Source organism: Lygodium microphyllum, chromosome 24 (assembly GCF_053477565.2).
Source record: "Lygodium microphyllum isolate KBCC chromosome 24, Lygodium_microphyllum_v1.1.10, whole genome shotgun sequence".
Lineage (NCBI taxonomy): Eukaryota > Viridiplantae > Streptophyta > Polypodiopsida > Schizaeales > Lygodiaceae > Lygodium > Lygodium microphyllum.
In genome coordinates this window covers 1,452,300-1,469,777 of record NC_141158.1, presented here as the reverse complement: position 1 = coordinate 1,469,777, position 17,478 = coordinate 1,452,300, and the positions used below count along the sequence as shown (strand labels likewise).

Here is a 17,478-nt window from a genome sequence, read left to right as displayed (position 1 = left end):
GTAGATGCAGGTAAGCTGCCTACGTATGCCATTTTCAGCCAAAAAATTGTCAAACTCATTTGACGCATACTCCCCACTGCTATCTGATCTCAAGCAAGAGATATAGCAGTCAAATTCCTTTTCAACCTGCTTTTTAAACTGCTGAAAAACAACAAACACCTCATCCTTTGTTTTCAGGATATACAACCAAGTATAGCGACTGTAATCATCAATGAATGTCATAATGCTTTGAGCCTCCCATAGATGCATTATGGGCTAGCCCCGAAACATCAGAGTGCACTAATGCAATGGACGTGTACTCTGCCTTACATGCCTGACAAATGGCAACCTGGATTGCTTAGCAAACTGGCAAGCATCGCATAATGACCAATATCTGAGTATTGGAACTTGGGTAAACCTGTAACGAGCTGTTTTTTCTACATAATTTGCAGCCTTTGCAAATTTACATGCCCTACTCTCTTGTGCCAAATTTCCAAATTTCTGATAGTACCAGAAGCATGGGCAAACAAAGCTGAATTCAGCTCTGGCAAAGTAGCATCAAGAGTAAACATTCTGCCATTCCTGTGACCGCGAGCGAGCTATCAACTTGCATCCATTTCCAAACTCTTCAATAAAGCAGCCATGCTTATTGAATCTAACTTGCAAGTTCTGCTCCATCATCTGACCGACAGACAGTAAGTTCTTCGTAATCGATGGAACATGTAGTACATCATGCAAATTTTTCTTTCATCATGAACCACAAGAGGCACTTTGCCTTTAGGTTCAATGCTATGCTGCGTGTCATCACCTGTACAGACATAGCCATGTTTTTCAGCCACCATATCAGTGAACCAATCACCGTGAGGGGTCATGTGGTTCGATGCCCCTGAATCAATATACCAAACTGCATCATTAGTGGATTTTTCAGCAGCTCTGTCTTTTACATACTGCATGGCAAACAATCTATCTCTTGAAGTATCATCTGCCTGACTAGACGTACCAAAGTGTCCATGTTGTTTGCCTTTCTGATTGCCCTGCTTCTTCCAACAGTCCTTGGCAATATGACCATACTTCCCGCAGTAATGACAATCCTTATCCTTATTCGGATTGTCAGATGGACGCTGTTGTTGCCAGGAGCCTCTGCTTCTAGGGCTAGATCTCCCCCTGCCTCTAAAGTTTCCACCACCTCTTGTGTTTGATACCTACTGGTTGTTATTGCCATAGGATGCATTCTGCTGGCCTCCTCTGCCAGATCCATAGCCTCTTCATGGATAAGCAACACAACTAGCTCATTAAAATCAGGCATTTCAACCCTCATAGACACAGAAGTGTCAAAAGACTTATACTTAGGCCCCAAGCCATTCAATGTCATAGTAACCATGTCTTCATCTTCAACCTATGAACCAACAGATGCCAGCTGATCCACAATGGTCTTAACCTCCGTGGCATAATTCTATATAGATCTGCTCTTTCTCTCCATGTTGTTGAACTTCTGCTTCAACTGTATCTTCCTGGCACTTGTGGTTGTGCCATAATACTTGACCAAAATGTCCCGTGCATTCTTAGGAGAGCCGCAGTTCATTATCTGCATTACCATGGCATCTGAGATACATAAAGAGAGCCAGTGCAAGACTCTACGAGCTCTTTCTGTCCAAGCTCAGTGTAATCGTCTCTGATCAGCCGTAGGTCGATCTTGTTACTGTCAAGCTTTTCCCCCACTATCTGGGTTATGTTGTCAATCCTCTCTGCATTAGCCATACTGTACCAGACAATATTTAGTCACTGCCTGACTTTCTGCAAGCCAACAAGTATGACTGACCAAGTTCAATCCTTAACTGTTTATGACAGTTTTCTGCAATTAATTGCAGTAAAAAACCAGGGTATTTCAGCCCAATGACAGCTCAAAAACAGTCCACAAACAAGTGGTCTAACCCGTAGGTATAACAATCAATACATATGCTATGTAGTTGCTTCAACTTAAACTCCTGCAACCTCACTGCCAGGGTAAATACATACAGTCTGAAAACTGTAAACTGTGAGTAACCAGCTGTAATTTTAAGGCCAAAAACATTGAGTATACATGTCACACATGTCCCATAACGCTTGCAGCAGTTCAGAGATCTATCTCTGCATCACTCTGACATAGAGTATGACATTTGTTGCAAGTACAAAACAAGATATACCTGCTGTATATTTCAGCCACTGAAAAAAACAGTCATTGTCAAGGTATTTCAATCCCAAAGACTTTGCAAAATGTCATAACCTTATGCTACCATGCATAGAACTCAATACATGATCTTGACCTCATCCAAGAATGATCTGTCTCCAAGAGTCAGTAGCAATGAAGGCATTTACTGGTTATTTACTGTTCATGACATGCAAGAACCATGTCAAAGCATCTTGCTTCCGCTCCATACATTTGCTTCAACTCCCTTTTCAATGCTCACAGCATTTGAGAGACATATGCAAGTCACCATGTACCTAGAGCTAAGTAGAGTGACTGATACACTTCAGAGTGTAGTGATACATGTAGCCCACACTGCTCATGCCAGATTTCAGCCTGTCAATGACTTCCCAAAACTGAGCATTTCAGTCAATAACTTCAGTCCACAACCATGTCAGTCAATGCATATGTCTTCACAAATATGTCTATGCTCAACAGACCCTTTTGCGCATGCCCGGAAGCCTCAATCTTTTACTTACTGTCAAGTGCTTGCTGAATATTCACTGTACACAGCAGTGAACTGTCTTTTTCAGACCTGCAGTCTGTCTGTACAGCTCATAGATGAGCTCATATGCAAGCATTTGTTTACCATTGATGTAGACCACCTTCCATTGAGTGTAGACATGGTTTATATCACCTCGGGAACCATCAACAACCTGAATCTCTGCGTGCAGGAGCAGCCCTTGAATCTGGCACAATCACGCAGCCTGTAGATCTGGTTCCAGCAGCAGGTCGTGTGTCCAATGATGCTATGTAAGCACTCTCATGTGCCTAATGCAACCTTAGAAGACTCCCAAATTAGCCACTAATGGCCTCTTGGACAATGGCAAGTCTTCTTCCACAATGCATACCTTGTGTTAGAGCAATGGAGGAAAATGATAGTCAGTCCTTTGTTCTCTTCAACCCTGACAGTTCAATCTTCAGGTCTTCTTCTTCCCATATGCACTCCACAGAGCCCACTCATGGGTGCTCTAATACCATGTTAACAATCAGAGACAGAGACAAGAGTGAAGAAGCAACAGTCAGAGCAGAGTGCTCTCTCACTTTTTTTTATCATTCCACACTACTTAGTGAATGTACAACCTAAGGTCACAAAGGACCATTCACACCAAAGCAGTTAAGTCCTAAGCACTGACTTATTTAATGTCCGCATAGTGTGGTACAACTGGACAACTTAAGTGTCGGGTATGGTCATACCAAAGATAGTAGATCGAGCTTGAAGTCTTAACACCTGGTGCCTCCTGCAACAATCTCTGCATAGCTGTCAGGTCCCGCCGGAGTGCTCTCTCCTCCTCCCAGCACTGCTGCCTGGCTTGTAGAGCTGCCTCTTGGCAAATTCTGCTTGACTCGGCTAGGACCTCTGCAGCCTCCTCTGCTATCCTGTCCCTCCTCACCCACTCTTTGGTCCAGATCTGCTCTATCTGTCTCGACACCTCCTCCCTCCTATAGCTTGACTCAGGGATCTGACAGGATCGTGTATCTAGGGCGGATGCTAGGGGATCAAGTGCCAGGAGAACCGGGCAGTGATCGGATAGTGTGGTGCCTGCCAACTGCCCAATCTGGCCTCCGCGAGAACCTCCCCACTCTCCCACATAAAACCTGTCCAACCCCTCCAGCAAGGCTCCGCCTAGCCGCCTGTAACCCCAAGAAAAGTCCAACGACCTCTCCCTCCTGTGGAAGGCAGGGTCTTTCCAGGCATCCCGTGCTCTGACTGCAAGCAAAAAGACCTCCCATGCCTCCTACTCCTCCCCAGCCATGCCCTGGTAGTTTCTTCCCCTACCCTGCTGGTCCTCCAAAGCCTCCAGATTGTTGAAATCTCCTCCAACAATCCAGGAGTCCACCTACAATTTCCACCCAGAACCTGCTGCGTGCCCTAACCTCCGTAGGGGCATAGACATTGAGGACTCCAATACACGAGTCCCCAATATCCAGTCTGATCCATAGAGCCCTTCCTACCACTATCGTCCTGTGGTCTCGTACACAGGTGGTGAGACTCGGACCAATAGATGTGCATACACCTCCGCTCCTGCCGTGGGCACCTATGGCTTGCTCCCAATAAGTATGCGAGCTGCCCGGCAATACCTTCCCAACCCGCTAAGCCTGGGCGAGGGTGAGCTTGTGCTCCTGCAGTAGCAAGATGGCTATCCATCCGGCGAGGGCAGGCTGCAGCTCCTGCCGGACAATCAACTTCCTCGAACCACGCACCCCACTGTAGTGGAGACTTCACACATTCCAGGATGCAAGGTGTAGGCTCATGGGGAAACCTATGACTGACCGAACAGGCATCTATTCGGCGTGGAAGTTGCAGATGAGGAAGAGAGACTGCGAAGCATGCAGGTACGTTTTGCCGCCAATCTGGATTGGTGAGCTCCAGTTCCCCATGGTGGCCCTCGGCCAGACCATAGGGGTAATAGATGCTCCAGGTGGTACTATCAATGCATCTATTAGCCATGCTGAAAACCGCGACTCTATACACTGGTAGAAACGGGCCGCCTGTGCCGGGGGCCACTCAATCACATCCCTCAGCGCTCCCCACTGTGGGGGGGCTCGAAAGATAATGCTCAAATGCGGAATGTCGGCGCCAGCCCACCAGTTAATGTCCATCATGCAACCTGGCCACTGTTGTGCGAACAGTGCTAGTCCTTCATCTCCCATCCACTGGGAGATGTGATCTGCCACCTGACTCTTCAATTCCTCCTCAATCTGTGTAGTCGTCCACTCCTCTGAGAAGGAAGACTGAAAAAAGAAAGCGTAGTTTGGTCCATCCGATGGTGCTAGTAGGTGGACCTTGCCCCTCCTTGACTTACGAACCATGAAGATCCCCACCTCTAGAGGTAGTGGAAACTCTCCGCGCTCCGCAACTCGCAGGTAAGATCACGGGCCACTGCGAAAAAACTCTTGTGGCAGCAGTTGTGCCTGTCTCGGGAAAGTATGGCAGGTGGCAAGGGCAGATGAGCTAGTAGCTATGTGGACGGGGGGGGATATACTGGTGTGCAAAGGAGGTAGGTGTGTGTGGCTCATCACCTCCTGTGGGAGGAGGGGGAGTGGGTCTGGGGGGGCTCACCTGACCTGGGTGCGGGTCAGGGGGAGTACTCGGTAGGAGGGGTGATGGGGGTGGAGTGGATCGCGCTATGGTGGGATGGCTAGAGATGCATGATGGGTGTGGGGATGAGGTGGTAGCCCTGGCAAGGGGGGGCTGTGGGCCGTGGTCAGTGGAGGGGGGGGGGGGGAGGCTCGTCCACCATCACCCTGCTAACGAGGCTGGGCCTGAGGAGCTAGCTACGCCCCTCCTTGCCGTCTCCTTCTCTATCGCCTCTCGACCCTTGTGAAACTGTCAGCATCCACTTGCGGACCTGTGGGCGGAGCCGCCTTGGCTCCAAACCGTGTGCAAACTGCTGCCTAATGCCCAAAGTTGTGGCAGCGCAAGCACTGCCCTGGTTGCCCAGTCACAGTGACTTGCTGCCTAAAGGAATGCCCGCCTGCCTCAATCTCTAGGAACTATGGGATATCCTTGACCTCCTTCACTGCCACACGTACCTTTGGGACCCTTGCCGCTGTCACTGCATCCGCGAAGGACGCGGGAAGGACAGTGCCGAAGAGCCTCCCGAAGTCTTCCACTAACTGGCGGTACTCAATCGCCAGGCCGGGGAAGAGGAGGGTGACCAGGTGCCGAAGAAACCTGTTGTGGAGTGCAAACACTTCCACCGTGAAACCACTGTACCAAGGGACCATGTATATGACCCCCTTCGTGGATGCGTAAGGTGAACTGGCAAGTAGCTCGCGAGCTGCGTCTGCCGAACTGAGGCGGACCATGAAGATCCCTTGGCCAACAGGACCGCCTCCATGATCTGTGCCGAGCCGATGCTCAGCGTGGAATGGAGCCAGTCCTGAAGCTGGGCCCTAGCTGGGGAATGTCCTACTACCTAACCATAGATTGTTGTTTCCATTAACTCCAACTCCTTAGCTCGGACGGCTAAGAGCTGCTCCTCAGAGAGGACTACGCGCAAGGTGTTCGACTGGGAGGCACTCGATGAGTACGCCGGCGTCTGACCAAAGGTTTCCATTGCCCGTCCCTTCTGGGAGAACCTACTTATCGCGCTGCTACGCTACTAAATGGGGAGTTGCTACAAGGGGAGGGAGCAACTTGGGGGTGGGGGATTGCCGCAGGTGGTTGTCACTAGCGAGGGGGGAAACGGCTGACAGACAGCTGTTGCACAACTTGGTGAGGGCACACGAACAGAACAGGGAGGCGCAAGCAGTGCTGAGACGGCCCCGATCAGTCGGACAGTGTGCAAGACAGTTGGACAGCGGCCGCAACCAGTCAGATGGCGCGACCGTCGGCGGACAGCGGGCGAAACAAACGGACGGATGGCGCGATCGGACGGACGACCAACCGGATGGCACGTAGTTGGGGCGGGGAGCAAGTAGCGCAACGTGCCGCTTGAGTTTTTTTTGGACTTCTATCACATTTATTTGTTTTTAATATAGATTATTTTAGAATATAAGATTTAAGATATACTTTTATTGAAAGAAGCTTTCTTTATGGAATACCTTGCTATTTTCTTAATATGGTTAAGTTTAGAAGGCTTTCTAGCTCTGTTTATAAAAGCAACAAGATCGCGCGCAAAACAAGAGAACAGGATGAAAACTGAGTTTTTCGTTTCTCCCTCATCCGCAATCGGAATTCAGAGCTTCAAGAGTCAATTTGGGGGTTTAGGCACGCTCCGGACGCGAGGATGATGTCAAAACGTCAAGATTCAGTGCACAGAATTTTCTGCAGCGACTGCAGCATGTTACACGATACCTCTTGACTCTCAAAACTTTGTATTGCAATTGATATTTGTACTTTCTTTGTAAATCTATATAAGATATGAATACAAATATACATATAAAACTATAAGATATAATTAAGGATGGTAAACCATGGCTTTTGCCATGGGGAAGGTTGGGCCCAATCGTGCATTTTTCTCTTATCTTTCTCAATCTATTGAGTTATTCAAATCCTCTTATATATTATAATGTTGTTTGTATTTAATAGTTGAGATGTTTGATTTGTTAGATTTTTCCACTAAGTTCTTTGTTTATGATTGAGATTTGATTTGCTAGATTTGCCATGTGCTCCGCTTTGTAACATCTTTCTCATTTTCGCCTACTCAATCATGCTCCTCAAGGTGACGATATGGTCAAGTGTCAAGAACCCCCATTGGAAGCCAACCTATCCTACTGCTTGCAATCTTCCTCTCTCGGCATACGCACTAAACTCTACCTTTATCACTGTGCCATATATCTTTGCCAATGTGTGGCCCACCATGATGGTTCTATAGTCACCTGGATCTAGGGGGTCTCCAAACTTGTGGATGGGCACTATGGTATGCATGGTCCACTCATCTGGAAAGCCCTCTGCTAGAGCCCTATTGAACATAAAAACAAGGAAAGGAGCCAAAATGTCCACTGCATAAATGAAGTGCTCACCCTATATGCTTGTGTGATCCCTCGATCATCCATGTTGTAGATGCTAGATCGCTCTCTTCACCATATCATGTTTGAAGAAGGTGAATGCGGCAGGGCGGGGCTCTGGTGGGTGGGGAATCGATGGCTAGTGTCGTACATCATATAGTCCCTCTGCATAGGAGTGCCACGTCTCTAGGTCACTTATGAGTGTGGGGTGACATGGCTCCCCCAATCTGCACCATATTGTTCCTACATCTCTGCTCATAAATAAATGGTATGGATCCCAATACTATACCTCCTCATATACTTATCTTTTAAGACGAGTCAAGGTCTTCATCTACATCCTCACTTAATGCTACATCTTTTATTTAAACAAAAAACAAAATTACCAACAGTCCTTTTTTTTTTTAACAACTCAAAAAGCCCATTGTTGATTCCATCCGCCTTTGCAGGACTTAGTAGCCCCTTGGGCAGCCAACACGCACCCTTGGCCTGATGCCCTGGCCTCTTTGGGGTGATCACTTGGACTCCCTTCGTAAGATAACCATCATCTCTGTAATCTTGGTAGGTCATTGGGCAGCCAACGTGCACCCTTTACTCGATGCCTTGGCTGCTTTGGGGTGGGACGCCTTGGGGTACAAGAAAATATATATCAAGGGCATATTTATCATGGCTCAATTTTGGGCCTGAGAGGGAGTGTTGAGCTAAAAATGCATTAGCCTAGCTTAAACAGTTCCAAAACATGCTTAATTAATGATGAAAACCTCTTATTTTAAAAAGAAACGCGATCCTAGAGAGTTACTGTATCCAACATACAAAACCCTAATTTGGGTATCCCAAACTTTCTACAAATATACATGCAGCCCACTGCTCTCCCTCAATCTCGTTTTTGCAAGTTTTAGGAACCATAACTTTGTTGCCTACATTCCATTCGCAAAGAACATCACGACCAAAGTTTCCACTAACCACTTGCTACCATCTAGCGCCTGATTCCAACCTTTCTGGTGTGTTTGCTATTGTCGCCACATCCCAAGAGTTATCGCCTATAGTTGGGAATTGTTGCCTACAATTGGATGCTGTCGCCACCTATTGGCAGCTGTCGCCATCATCTTCTCTCTCCTTTGAATGTTGAGTTTTGGTTTTCTGGCTGCAGCCCTGACATTCCCTCACCTCTGTCTGTTGCGTTTGCATCTAACAGCTGTTTCACATATTTTCTCTCCACAAGTACTTGCATTTTTAGTCTTTCTCTCTCCTGCACTGCTGTCTCCATCAGATCCAGCCTTCCCTGGCTGCCTTTGCTACACTTCGGGTTGCATTTGGAGTACGACACACTCTACAACTCATAACCTTTGCCTTGATTCTACGGATACGAGAGTTCGAGGTTCAATATTAACTACATAGTATGTTTGTTGCATGAGCATTGTATATTCATTATTCATTCACTTTATTATTCATTGTGTTCACTATCTCTGAGTTACCTTAACCCTAACCCTAATTGTGTTCTGAGTTTATCAGTTTGTGCTTTGTTGTACGATTGGTTTCATGCTTTTTTGCATTTAGAGCATTTCTTCACACTCTCTGATCACAACGATCCACCGTAGGGCCCTTTGCATATTGGACACGATAAACCCAATCAACAAGTATTGTGTGGAGTCGCAGTCTCCGTATGTTTGAATACATATGACGGGAAAGTATAGAGAGGTAGCAACTTATCGATACCAATTCTCTTTGAGGCCACATCAAATTCCAGATCTGCATGTTATTTTGGCCACGATGATAGATCGGACAATTCTCAATTGCCAAGGCAAATTAGATAACTTCCAATAGTCACATTGGACCCTCAGATTATCCAAATACCCAACATCACATTTGTTCATGGGTAACATTCCAGCCAATAGGATAACCCTGCATAGCTGATCATGTTTGCTGGTGCAACAGCATTCAGCACTCCCCCCTCCTCACAGCTATGTTTTTCTGATTTTTAGACCTGCCCTATATGTGCTGTTGTATTTTCAATTTTGTATTGCCTCCGTATCTGAATTCATAAGCTTACCATACCCCTAGAAGTCACTCTCACAAAACACCCCCCCCCCCCAAAAAAGAAAATAAAAAATCACAGAGAGGGATCACTATCCCTGCGCCACATTTGTTACTAGAGTTTGTGCTTTGATACATGGAGGCTGGTTACAACAAATAAAACCAATGTAGAGCTTGCAATAGCCCCCCATGGTAGTTCAAGATCTATCCAAAATCATCACCTGTGACCTATGTAAGACAAGTTAGAGACATGAGCCCAGATAGACTTACACACCAGCCCCTAGAGTACTCCACAGTGCCTTCCCACAGACACCCACCACTTGTCTTGGTATGCTTAATACTTCATGAGTTATCAGTATGATTACCATCCTTCCACTATGTTGAGGACACCCCTTAAGATTCTCACAATGACAAGCAGAGAGAAGCATAATTGTGAGAATAAAGCCTCTACAATCAACATGCGAAAAAACATAGACCATTTCCACAGAGCACTGTCACCTAGCCCATTTTCAAGAGCCTCACACAAAAGGATAACTTCTTGATTCGTTAGTCACTCCAACTATGATGTATGCAGTACCTATATAGGCCACAAATCCTTATAATCTCTAGGATGATTCAGAGTAAACTCTCAGTGCCAGATGTGATCATCAAACCAGAGCTTGCAGCACCCCCCACGCTAATGGAGGCTCTATTCAAGACCATCCCTGACATCAATGTAGCCAATCCATGAGTGAAGACAAGCTACCATGGCAAGTCCTACTGGTTCTCGGAGCATCAACTGGACAATTACCACCCTTCCAGTATAGTGAGTATCCATATTTTAGACTGAGAGAAGAGAGACAGAGTTTCGAAATAGGATATAATACAGATGTGTACTCATCTGAGAAACAAAGGTGCAAAGGGTGAGTGAACCGCAAAAAGAGAATGAATGCCAGATGATGTCAGAGGCTCTGAGTCTGTGAACTAGGTTCAAAAATACTGACGTACATGTGTGGTCACCTATAAACAGGAACAAAGAACTGGATGCCCAAGAACTGAGAGAAAAGGTGGACAAACCTTCTAGAGGACTTGGCCCTGTTTAGGATGAGCCACTGTCGCCCAAACCCATGAAGAATCTTATGAGCTCATTGCTTTGTCACATACTTACATGGAAAAATAATCTCAAATGCATTCACAAATGTATGTAACAATTACTCCAATCAGGTGTATGTTTGTCTTGTCCCCTTTACACTTTACTAAACTGATAACAAATGGTTCAGTTGAACACAATACAGATTCATATCCTTTCACAATAAAACATGTCATACCACAGGCATGTAGCCTAAAGAACCAGTTTTATCATATAGCAAGAATTCTGAATTATCAGAATGTCCTAAAGTTGCATGTCAGGGTCGGTGATGTTTTAGTTCCTTTAATGTGCAAAACATGTAAATAAAAGTTTAAAGGCACAAATGTGCAAAACGTGTTGATAACAATTAAACGGCCACAAATTTTCAATGAACGTACCCAAAGATGTGAAGTCGTATACATGACCTCTTTCTAAAGACAACTCTGCAGGAAAATAAAAGATTGTCAAGCATAATAAAAGAGGAATCATGCAGGTAATGTTTTCACAAGTATAGAATCTCCCGCCTATCATCCATTATTTTGTTACTTACTGACCTGCATCCATCAATGCCACCCATTTGATAAACAAAAAAGAAAACTACACAATTACACATGTATATCAAGATACCATCAGCTACCATTGAACAATATCAGAAGAGTTTTACTATGCAGCACAGCCAAAAAGTGACTAAAGGTAAAGCAGAGAGTAAAGTTCAAACAATGTGTAAAAGTGTGAGTTTGTGTGCTATTTGGTGAGATACCAACAGTGTCAAATGCAAGAGTGATCGAATCTAGCCTCTATAAATTAACTTCTTACGCAGCTGCTCACCTAGAAGAGGACCTCTCACAATGAACTTCACCAACAACACTCTAGGTCTACAACCACCACCACACCTTTTGATCTGGGTTAAATGATGGCCTTCCAAGCTACTTCAGCCCTGTCTGAGCTTCCATCTCCACCTGACAAATAAAATTCCTATTGCAGCGCTTCCCTGGCAGACGAATGACTTGGAAAAGGCCCAACAAGAAGTGATGTACCACACGGTGGAAATTAGAACCTGATTGGCCACCATCACTCCTTGCTAGAGAAATTCTCATCATGCTCCAATACAGGAACTTCTACCTAATGCTCAACACTAAGGGTGCTAGTTACTCTAAGGTGATACCAGTGCCCAAGAGACGCCCATTGTTGAGCCACTAAATTATGGTTTTACTTAGCCCATAATTAAGACTCTTTAAACTAGCCCATAATTAGGGTTTTACTCTTAAAGCAATGCCTATTGGGTGTAAAGTCCCTTCATCTCCGTGTAAATAGACTTACGGGTGTGAACACACCCTTAATGTACCCTAACATATAAATACATTCTTTTATTCTTTGTGTACCATCACAAATGGTACACCTATCTCTGCGTTCACTTCCTCTAACTCTCAGCTCAGCTCTGCTCTTCAGCTAACACCTTGATCTCGCACTCCATTGTGCACTCACCCCTTCAAACTGGTATCAAAGCTCAAGGTCTTGAACGTTTCCCGAGACCAAGGCAGCTAACAATGCAGGTAGCTCACAAGCAGGTCATGCTGAAGACAGTCAACAGCAGGTGACAAGGCAGTCCTAGTAGACAATGGGTGACAGGCGTGAGGCAGCAGCAGTGGACTTCGTATCCAGTGCAACCTTGCAGATCAGCGACCACGACTTGCAGTGCACCAGCGGACGACCAGACGGAGTTAAGCAGTAAAAGCTACCAGGTCGACTAGAAGACCAGCAGGCACTTTAGCGGGACCAGCAGCAGGCGCCAACGAGCATGCAACCAGAGTCAAACAGGCAGCTGTCGACGGGGGTTCCTGCGTCACGCGAGACTGACTGGTCAACCTACGGGTGTAACCTGCGACTACTGAGACGGGCACACGCAACCTGCGACTGCCAATGGGCACAACCTACAGCCTGCGTGACTGACGAGTCGAAGGACAGGTCGTTGACTGGCAAGTCAACGGACCTCGTCACGCCATCTTTTTTGGGCCACAAATTCATTTTTTCTCTTCTTCAAAATTCTCTTGGAATTTCCCCTTGGCTCGACAAGGGTTCACGCCCGCAAGCACAAAGTTCAGATTTGTGCATATTTATGCCCAAAAACTTGGGGCTTTTCAGATTGAGTGCTACTCATGCAAAATTGAGGCATCTGCGTCAGAAATTGCAAACATTGTGCGCATTTCAATTGGGGATTTCGCCAAATTTACTGAAATTTTGCTCATTCGAGTGAAATTTCTCAATATTGGACCCATAAAATTTGAGGCTTTTGCTGTATTGGTGAAATTTTGTTCAACTGAGTCAAATTGGCTAACATTGGTGCACAATTGGACCCGAGAAATTTGGGGCTTTTGCAAAATTTGTGAAATTTTGCTAATTTTGTCCGTTTTATGCTTTCGAGAACATGTATTAATGCAATCGGGGCAGATCAGTCAATGAAATTTTCGGGCTTTTGCTGAAATCTGTGGATTTTGGCAAAGTTAATGCGTGAAATGCACTTTCGGATTATTTCTGAAGCAATCTTGTGGTTATAAGCAGAGTGATTTGAGCATTTCTTATATCCCGCTTGTGCAATTTTGGAGAAATTGCAGAGATTTCTTTGTGTTTTGGGTATCAAAAGATGATACAAGCACATCCATATGCAATACACATGTTGGACAGCTCCCATTGAGTTGATGTATTGCTATTTATTCATGTTGCAGCAGTCTTAGTGATCATTTGCAGCTCTGGGATTGGTGCAAATATATTTTTGGTGATATTGCTGAAGTGGGAATTATCTGACAGTGATGTTTGCATTTAATGTATGCTGAAATTGCAGTCATACTACTGAAAGTCATTCGTTCTACTGCTGTACATGTACTTGGACTGAATCTTGCTATTATTTGCTGAAAAATTGGGCTGTAATCAGCTGAATATTAAGCTCATTTTTTATTGTCATAAATTTCAGCATTGAATTTCTGGTTTATTGCTGAAAAATGGCTGCAAATGCTTCTAGTAGCAGTGACACTAAATCCCTCTTTGAAATCAAGAGGTTTGATGGCACTCGCTTTGACTTGTGGAAGGATAGGATGCAAGGCATTTTGTTTCTCAAGGACTGTGAAGATGCTCTCTTGGAGACTAAGCCTGCAGCTATGACAGATGTGGAATGGGCTAGACTTAATAAGAAGGCCATTGCATACATTAAGATGGTAATGTTTGACAATGTACTTACAGACATCAAGCATTTTAATACAAGTTATGCTATATGGAAAAAGCTTAAGGATACTTATGAAAATACAACTCATGTGAATCAAGTGCATCTTATGCGTAAACTTGTGAACATGGAGTTGGATGAGTCTAAGCCAGCATCTGAGCATTTGAGTGCTTTCACAAGGGTTTTGAGTCAATTGCAAGACTCTGGTTTGGCGGCTTTCGATGATAAATTGAAAGCTATTTTCTTATTGATGACTTTGCCTAGTAGCTGGGAATCTTTGGTTGTGTCACTTAGCAACAATCTTGCTTTGACTTATGATGGTGTAAGAAGTTCAATCCTTAAAGAAGAAATCTGAAGAAAGTCTGGTGGTGAAAGCAGTGGCTCAGCTTACCATGTGAGAGGCAGGTCTGAAAGGAGGGGTAATGCAACCAGTAAAGGTAAAAGCAAAAGCAAAAGCAAGGACAAACAGTAGGATGTCACATGCTATCAGTGTGGGCGTAAAGGGCATAAAAAGCCCGATTGCCAATACTTCAAGAAATAGCAAGAAAGAAAGAAACAGCAAGGTAAGAAAAAGAATGATGATAAGAAAGATTATGACAGCTCTTCCTCAAAAGAAGTTGCAAAGGCAAATGTTGCATCTAGTGTGGCCATTGAAAAGCTTCCTGACACTGAAGAGATACTTGTTGTAGCCTCATGTAATGATGCAAATATTATGGCAACAACAGGTGATATGTACATCATCAAAAAGGAGGTAATTGATGCCTTACTTTCAACTCATGATGGGCTATCACAATCATGGATAGTGGACAGCGGTGCCTCTTTTCATGTTACTCCCTCTTTGGAGTCATTTTTTGAATACACTGCAGGTTGTCTAGGCAAGGTTTACTTGGGTAATAACTATGCATGTGAGATAGAGGGTGTTGGCACCATTCACTTGGCTCTTGAAAATGGCCAAGAGCTGATTTTGCAGGATGTCAGATTTGTACCTGGCATAAAGAAGAGTCTACTATCAGTTGGGCAGCTTGATAATAAAGGGTATTTTACTACCTTTGGTGGTGGATCTTGGAAGGTCCATAAGGGACCTATGCTGATTGTTAAAGGCAACAAAAGGGGGACTTTATATTACTTGCATTGTAAAGCATTATCTAGCAAGTTCTTGGCTATGGTTGAAGTCCATTCACAGATGGAGCTTTGGCACAAAAGACTTGGTCATATGAGTCAGAAAGGCCTTCAGGTTCTCTCCTCTTTAGGGATATTTGATGTAAAAGGCTCTCGTCTTGAATTTTGTAATGATTACTTATATGGAAAACAAGTGAAGTATCCTTATTACTTTGGTGTCGTTAAGAAGTCTAATGCTCTTGACTTAGTACACTCTAATGTGTGCACTATGCCTGTTAATTCGTATGGGGATGCACAGTACTTTATTACTTTCATTGATGATTTCAATAGAAGGTCATGGGTGTATATACTTAAGAGCAAAAAGGAAGTGTTGGATTCTATAAAAAGTTTCATGCTTTTGTTTCCACACAAAAAGGGTTTAAGTTGAAAGCCATAAGAACAGATAATAGGGGTGAGTATGTCTCAAAAGAATTTAACAAGTTTTGTGAGATGCATGGCATTAAGAGGGAGTAGACAGTCCCTTATAATCCTGCATCAAATGGCGTGGCTGAAAGATTTAACCGCACACTTTGTGAGAGAGTCAGATGCATGCTGTCCAGAGCTAATCTCCCGCAGCAGTTATGGGGAGAGGCTCTTAAAACTACAGTTCATTTATGTAATCGCTCTCCCAATCGTACATTGGAAGATGGCATTCCTAAAGAGGTTTGGTCTGGCAAACCTACTTTATATGACCATTTACATGCCTTTGGCTGTGATGCCTTTGTGCATGTACCTGTAGAACAGAGGACCAAACTAGATATGAAACCATCAAGGGCATCTTCATGGGATATGGAGATGAGGGAGAGAGGGGTTATAGAGTTTGACTTCCTCAAGGCAAGAAGATAGTACGCAGCCGAGATGTAGTATTTAATGAGGCAAAGTTGCTGAAAAATGCTACACATGGTGATCTTGACAAAAAGAAGGTCAAATTTCAGCATGAACAGCCAGCCATTCAGCAGCCATTAGCTGAAAATTCTGTTCCTTTTGATGCTGAAAATGAGCAGCAATCTATTGTGCTACAGCCAGAAGATCATGGACAGCAAACAGATGCACAGGATGAAATAGGACAGCAAGAAGAACATGCTGAAAACAGATTACAGCAGCAAGAAAATGCTGAAAATCAGTCACCTAGTGATGGTGTGCACATTCCTCAGGATGTAGGCCCAATACCTGATAATATAGATCATTGGGTAAGAAGGTCTACATGTGTCAGAAGGTAGCCACAGAGGTCTCAGCCATCTTTGGATTGCATTTTGTTGACTAATAAGGGTGAGCCTCTGACATTTAAAGAGACACAATCATGTGAAAACAAGAGAAAGTGGGAGCTTGCTATGCAAGAAGAGATGAAGTCTCTATATGCAAATAACACATGGGAGCTTGTACCTTTGCCCAAGGATAGGAAAGCTATTCCTAATAAATGGGTTTACAAAGTGAAATGTATTGATGGGAAGCCCAAGTACAAGGCACAACTTGTTGCTAAGGGCTATACACAAAGGAAGGCATAGACTTCCACGAGGTCTTTTCACCAGTGGTGAAGATGACTACACTCCGTGTTTTGTTTGCTCTCATTGCATCCTTGGATTTAGAGTTGGATCAGATGGATGTGGAGACTGCTTTTCTTCATGGTGACTTGGATGAAGAGCTGTACATGAAGCAGCCAAAAGGATTTGCTATTCCAAGAAAAGAGCATTTGGTTTGTAAGCTGAAATGCAGCTTATATGGGCTGAAACAAGCCCCTAGACAATGGTACAAAAAATTTGATACCTTTATGCTCAGCCATGGAATTAAACACAGTCATGCAAATCACTGCTTATACACTAAAAAGGCTGATGATGGCAGCCTTATTGTGCTGGTTTTATGTGTGGATGACATGCTGATTGGAGGACAGCATAAGAGTACTTTGAATGCTCTTAAAAGGCAGCTGAGTTCAGCCTTCTCTATGAAAGATTTGGGGGCAGCTGAACACATTTTGGGCATGCGCATTAAAAGAGACAGAGGGCAGCGTTTGTTGTTTCTCTCACAGGACAAGTACATCAGCAAAGTACTTGCCAGGTTTAATATGGCTGATGCTAAGCCTCTTGGTGTGCCTTTACCGCCACATACAAAGCTTAGCAAATCTGATTGCCCTAAGGATGATGTAGCTGCTAGTGCCATGAAGGGTATACCTTATGCATCAGCTTGTGGATCTTTGATGTATGCCATAGTTGCAACTCGCCCTTACATTGCATGTCTAACCCTGGCAAGCCACATTGGGAAGCACTGAAATGTATCTTCCGATACTTGAAAGGTACACAAGAAAAGTGTATA

At 44.5% G+C, this 17,478-nt stretch overlaps 1 protein-coding gene across 3 annotated transcripts in view; it reads right to left on the bottom strand.

The window, feature by feature from the left end:
• The window catches only part of LOC148014791 (vacuolar protein sorting-associated protein 26B-like), a 136,331-nt gene that overhangs the window by 78,377 nt on the left and 40,476 nt on the right, over positions 1-17,478 (bottom strand). For all 3 annotated transcript variants that reach the window (XR_015688484.1, XM_087666120.1, XM_087666121.1), the window contains one exon: positions 11,198-11,242. Coding sequence is in view for 2 of the 3 variants with exons in the window: in XM_087666120.1 (XP_087522246.1) it covers positions 11,198-11,242 (45 nt within the window). In the remaining variant the exon portion in view is untranslated. The remainder of the gene's footprint in view (positions 1-11,197; positions 11,243-17,478) is intronic.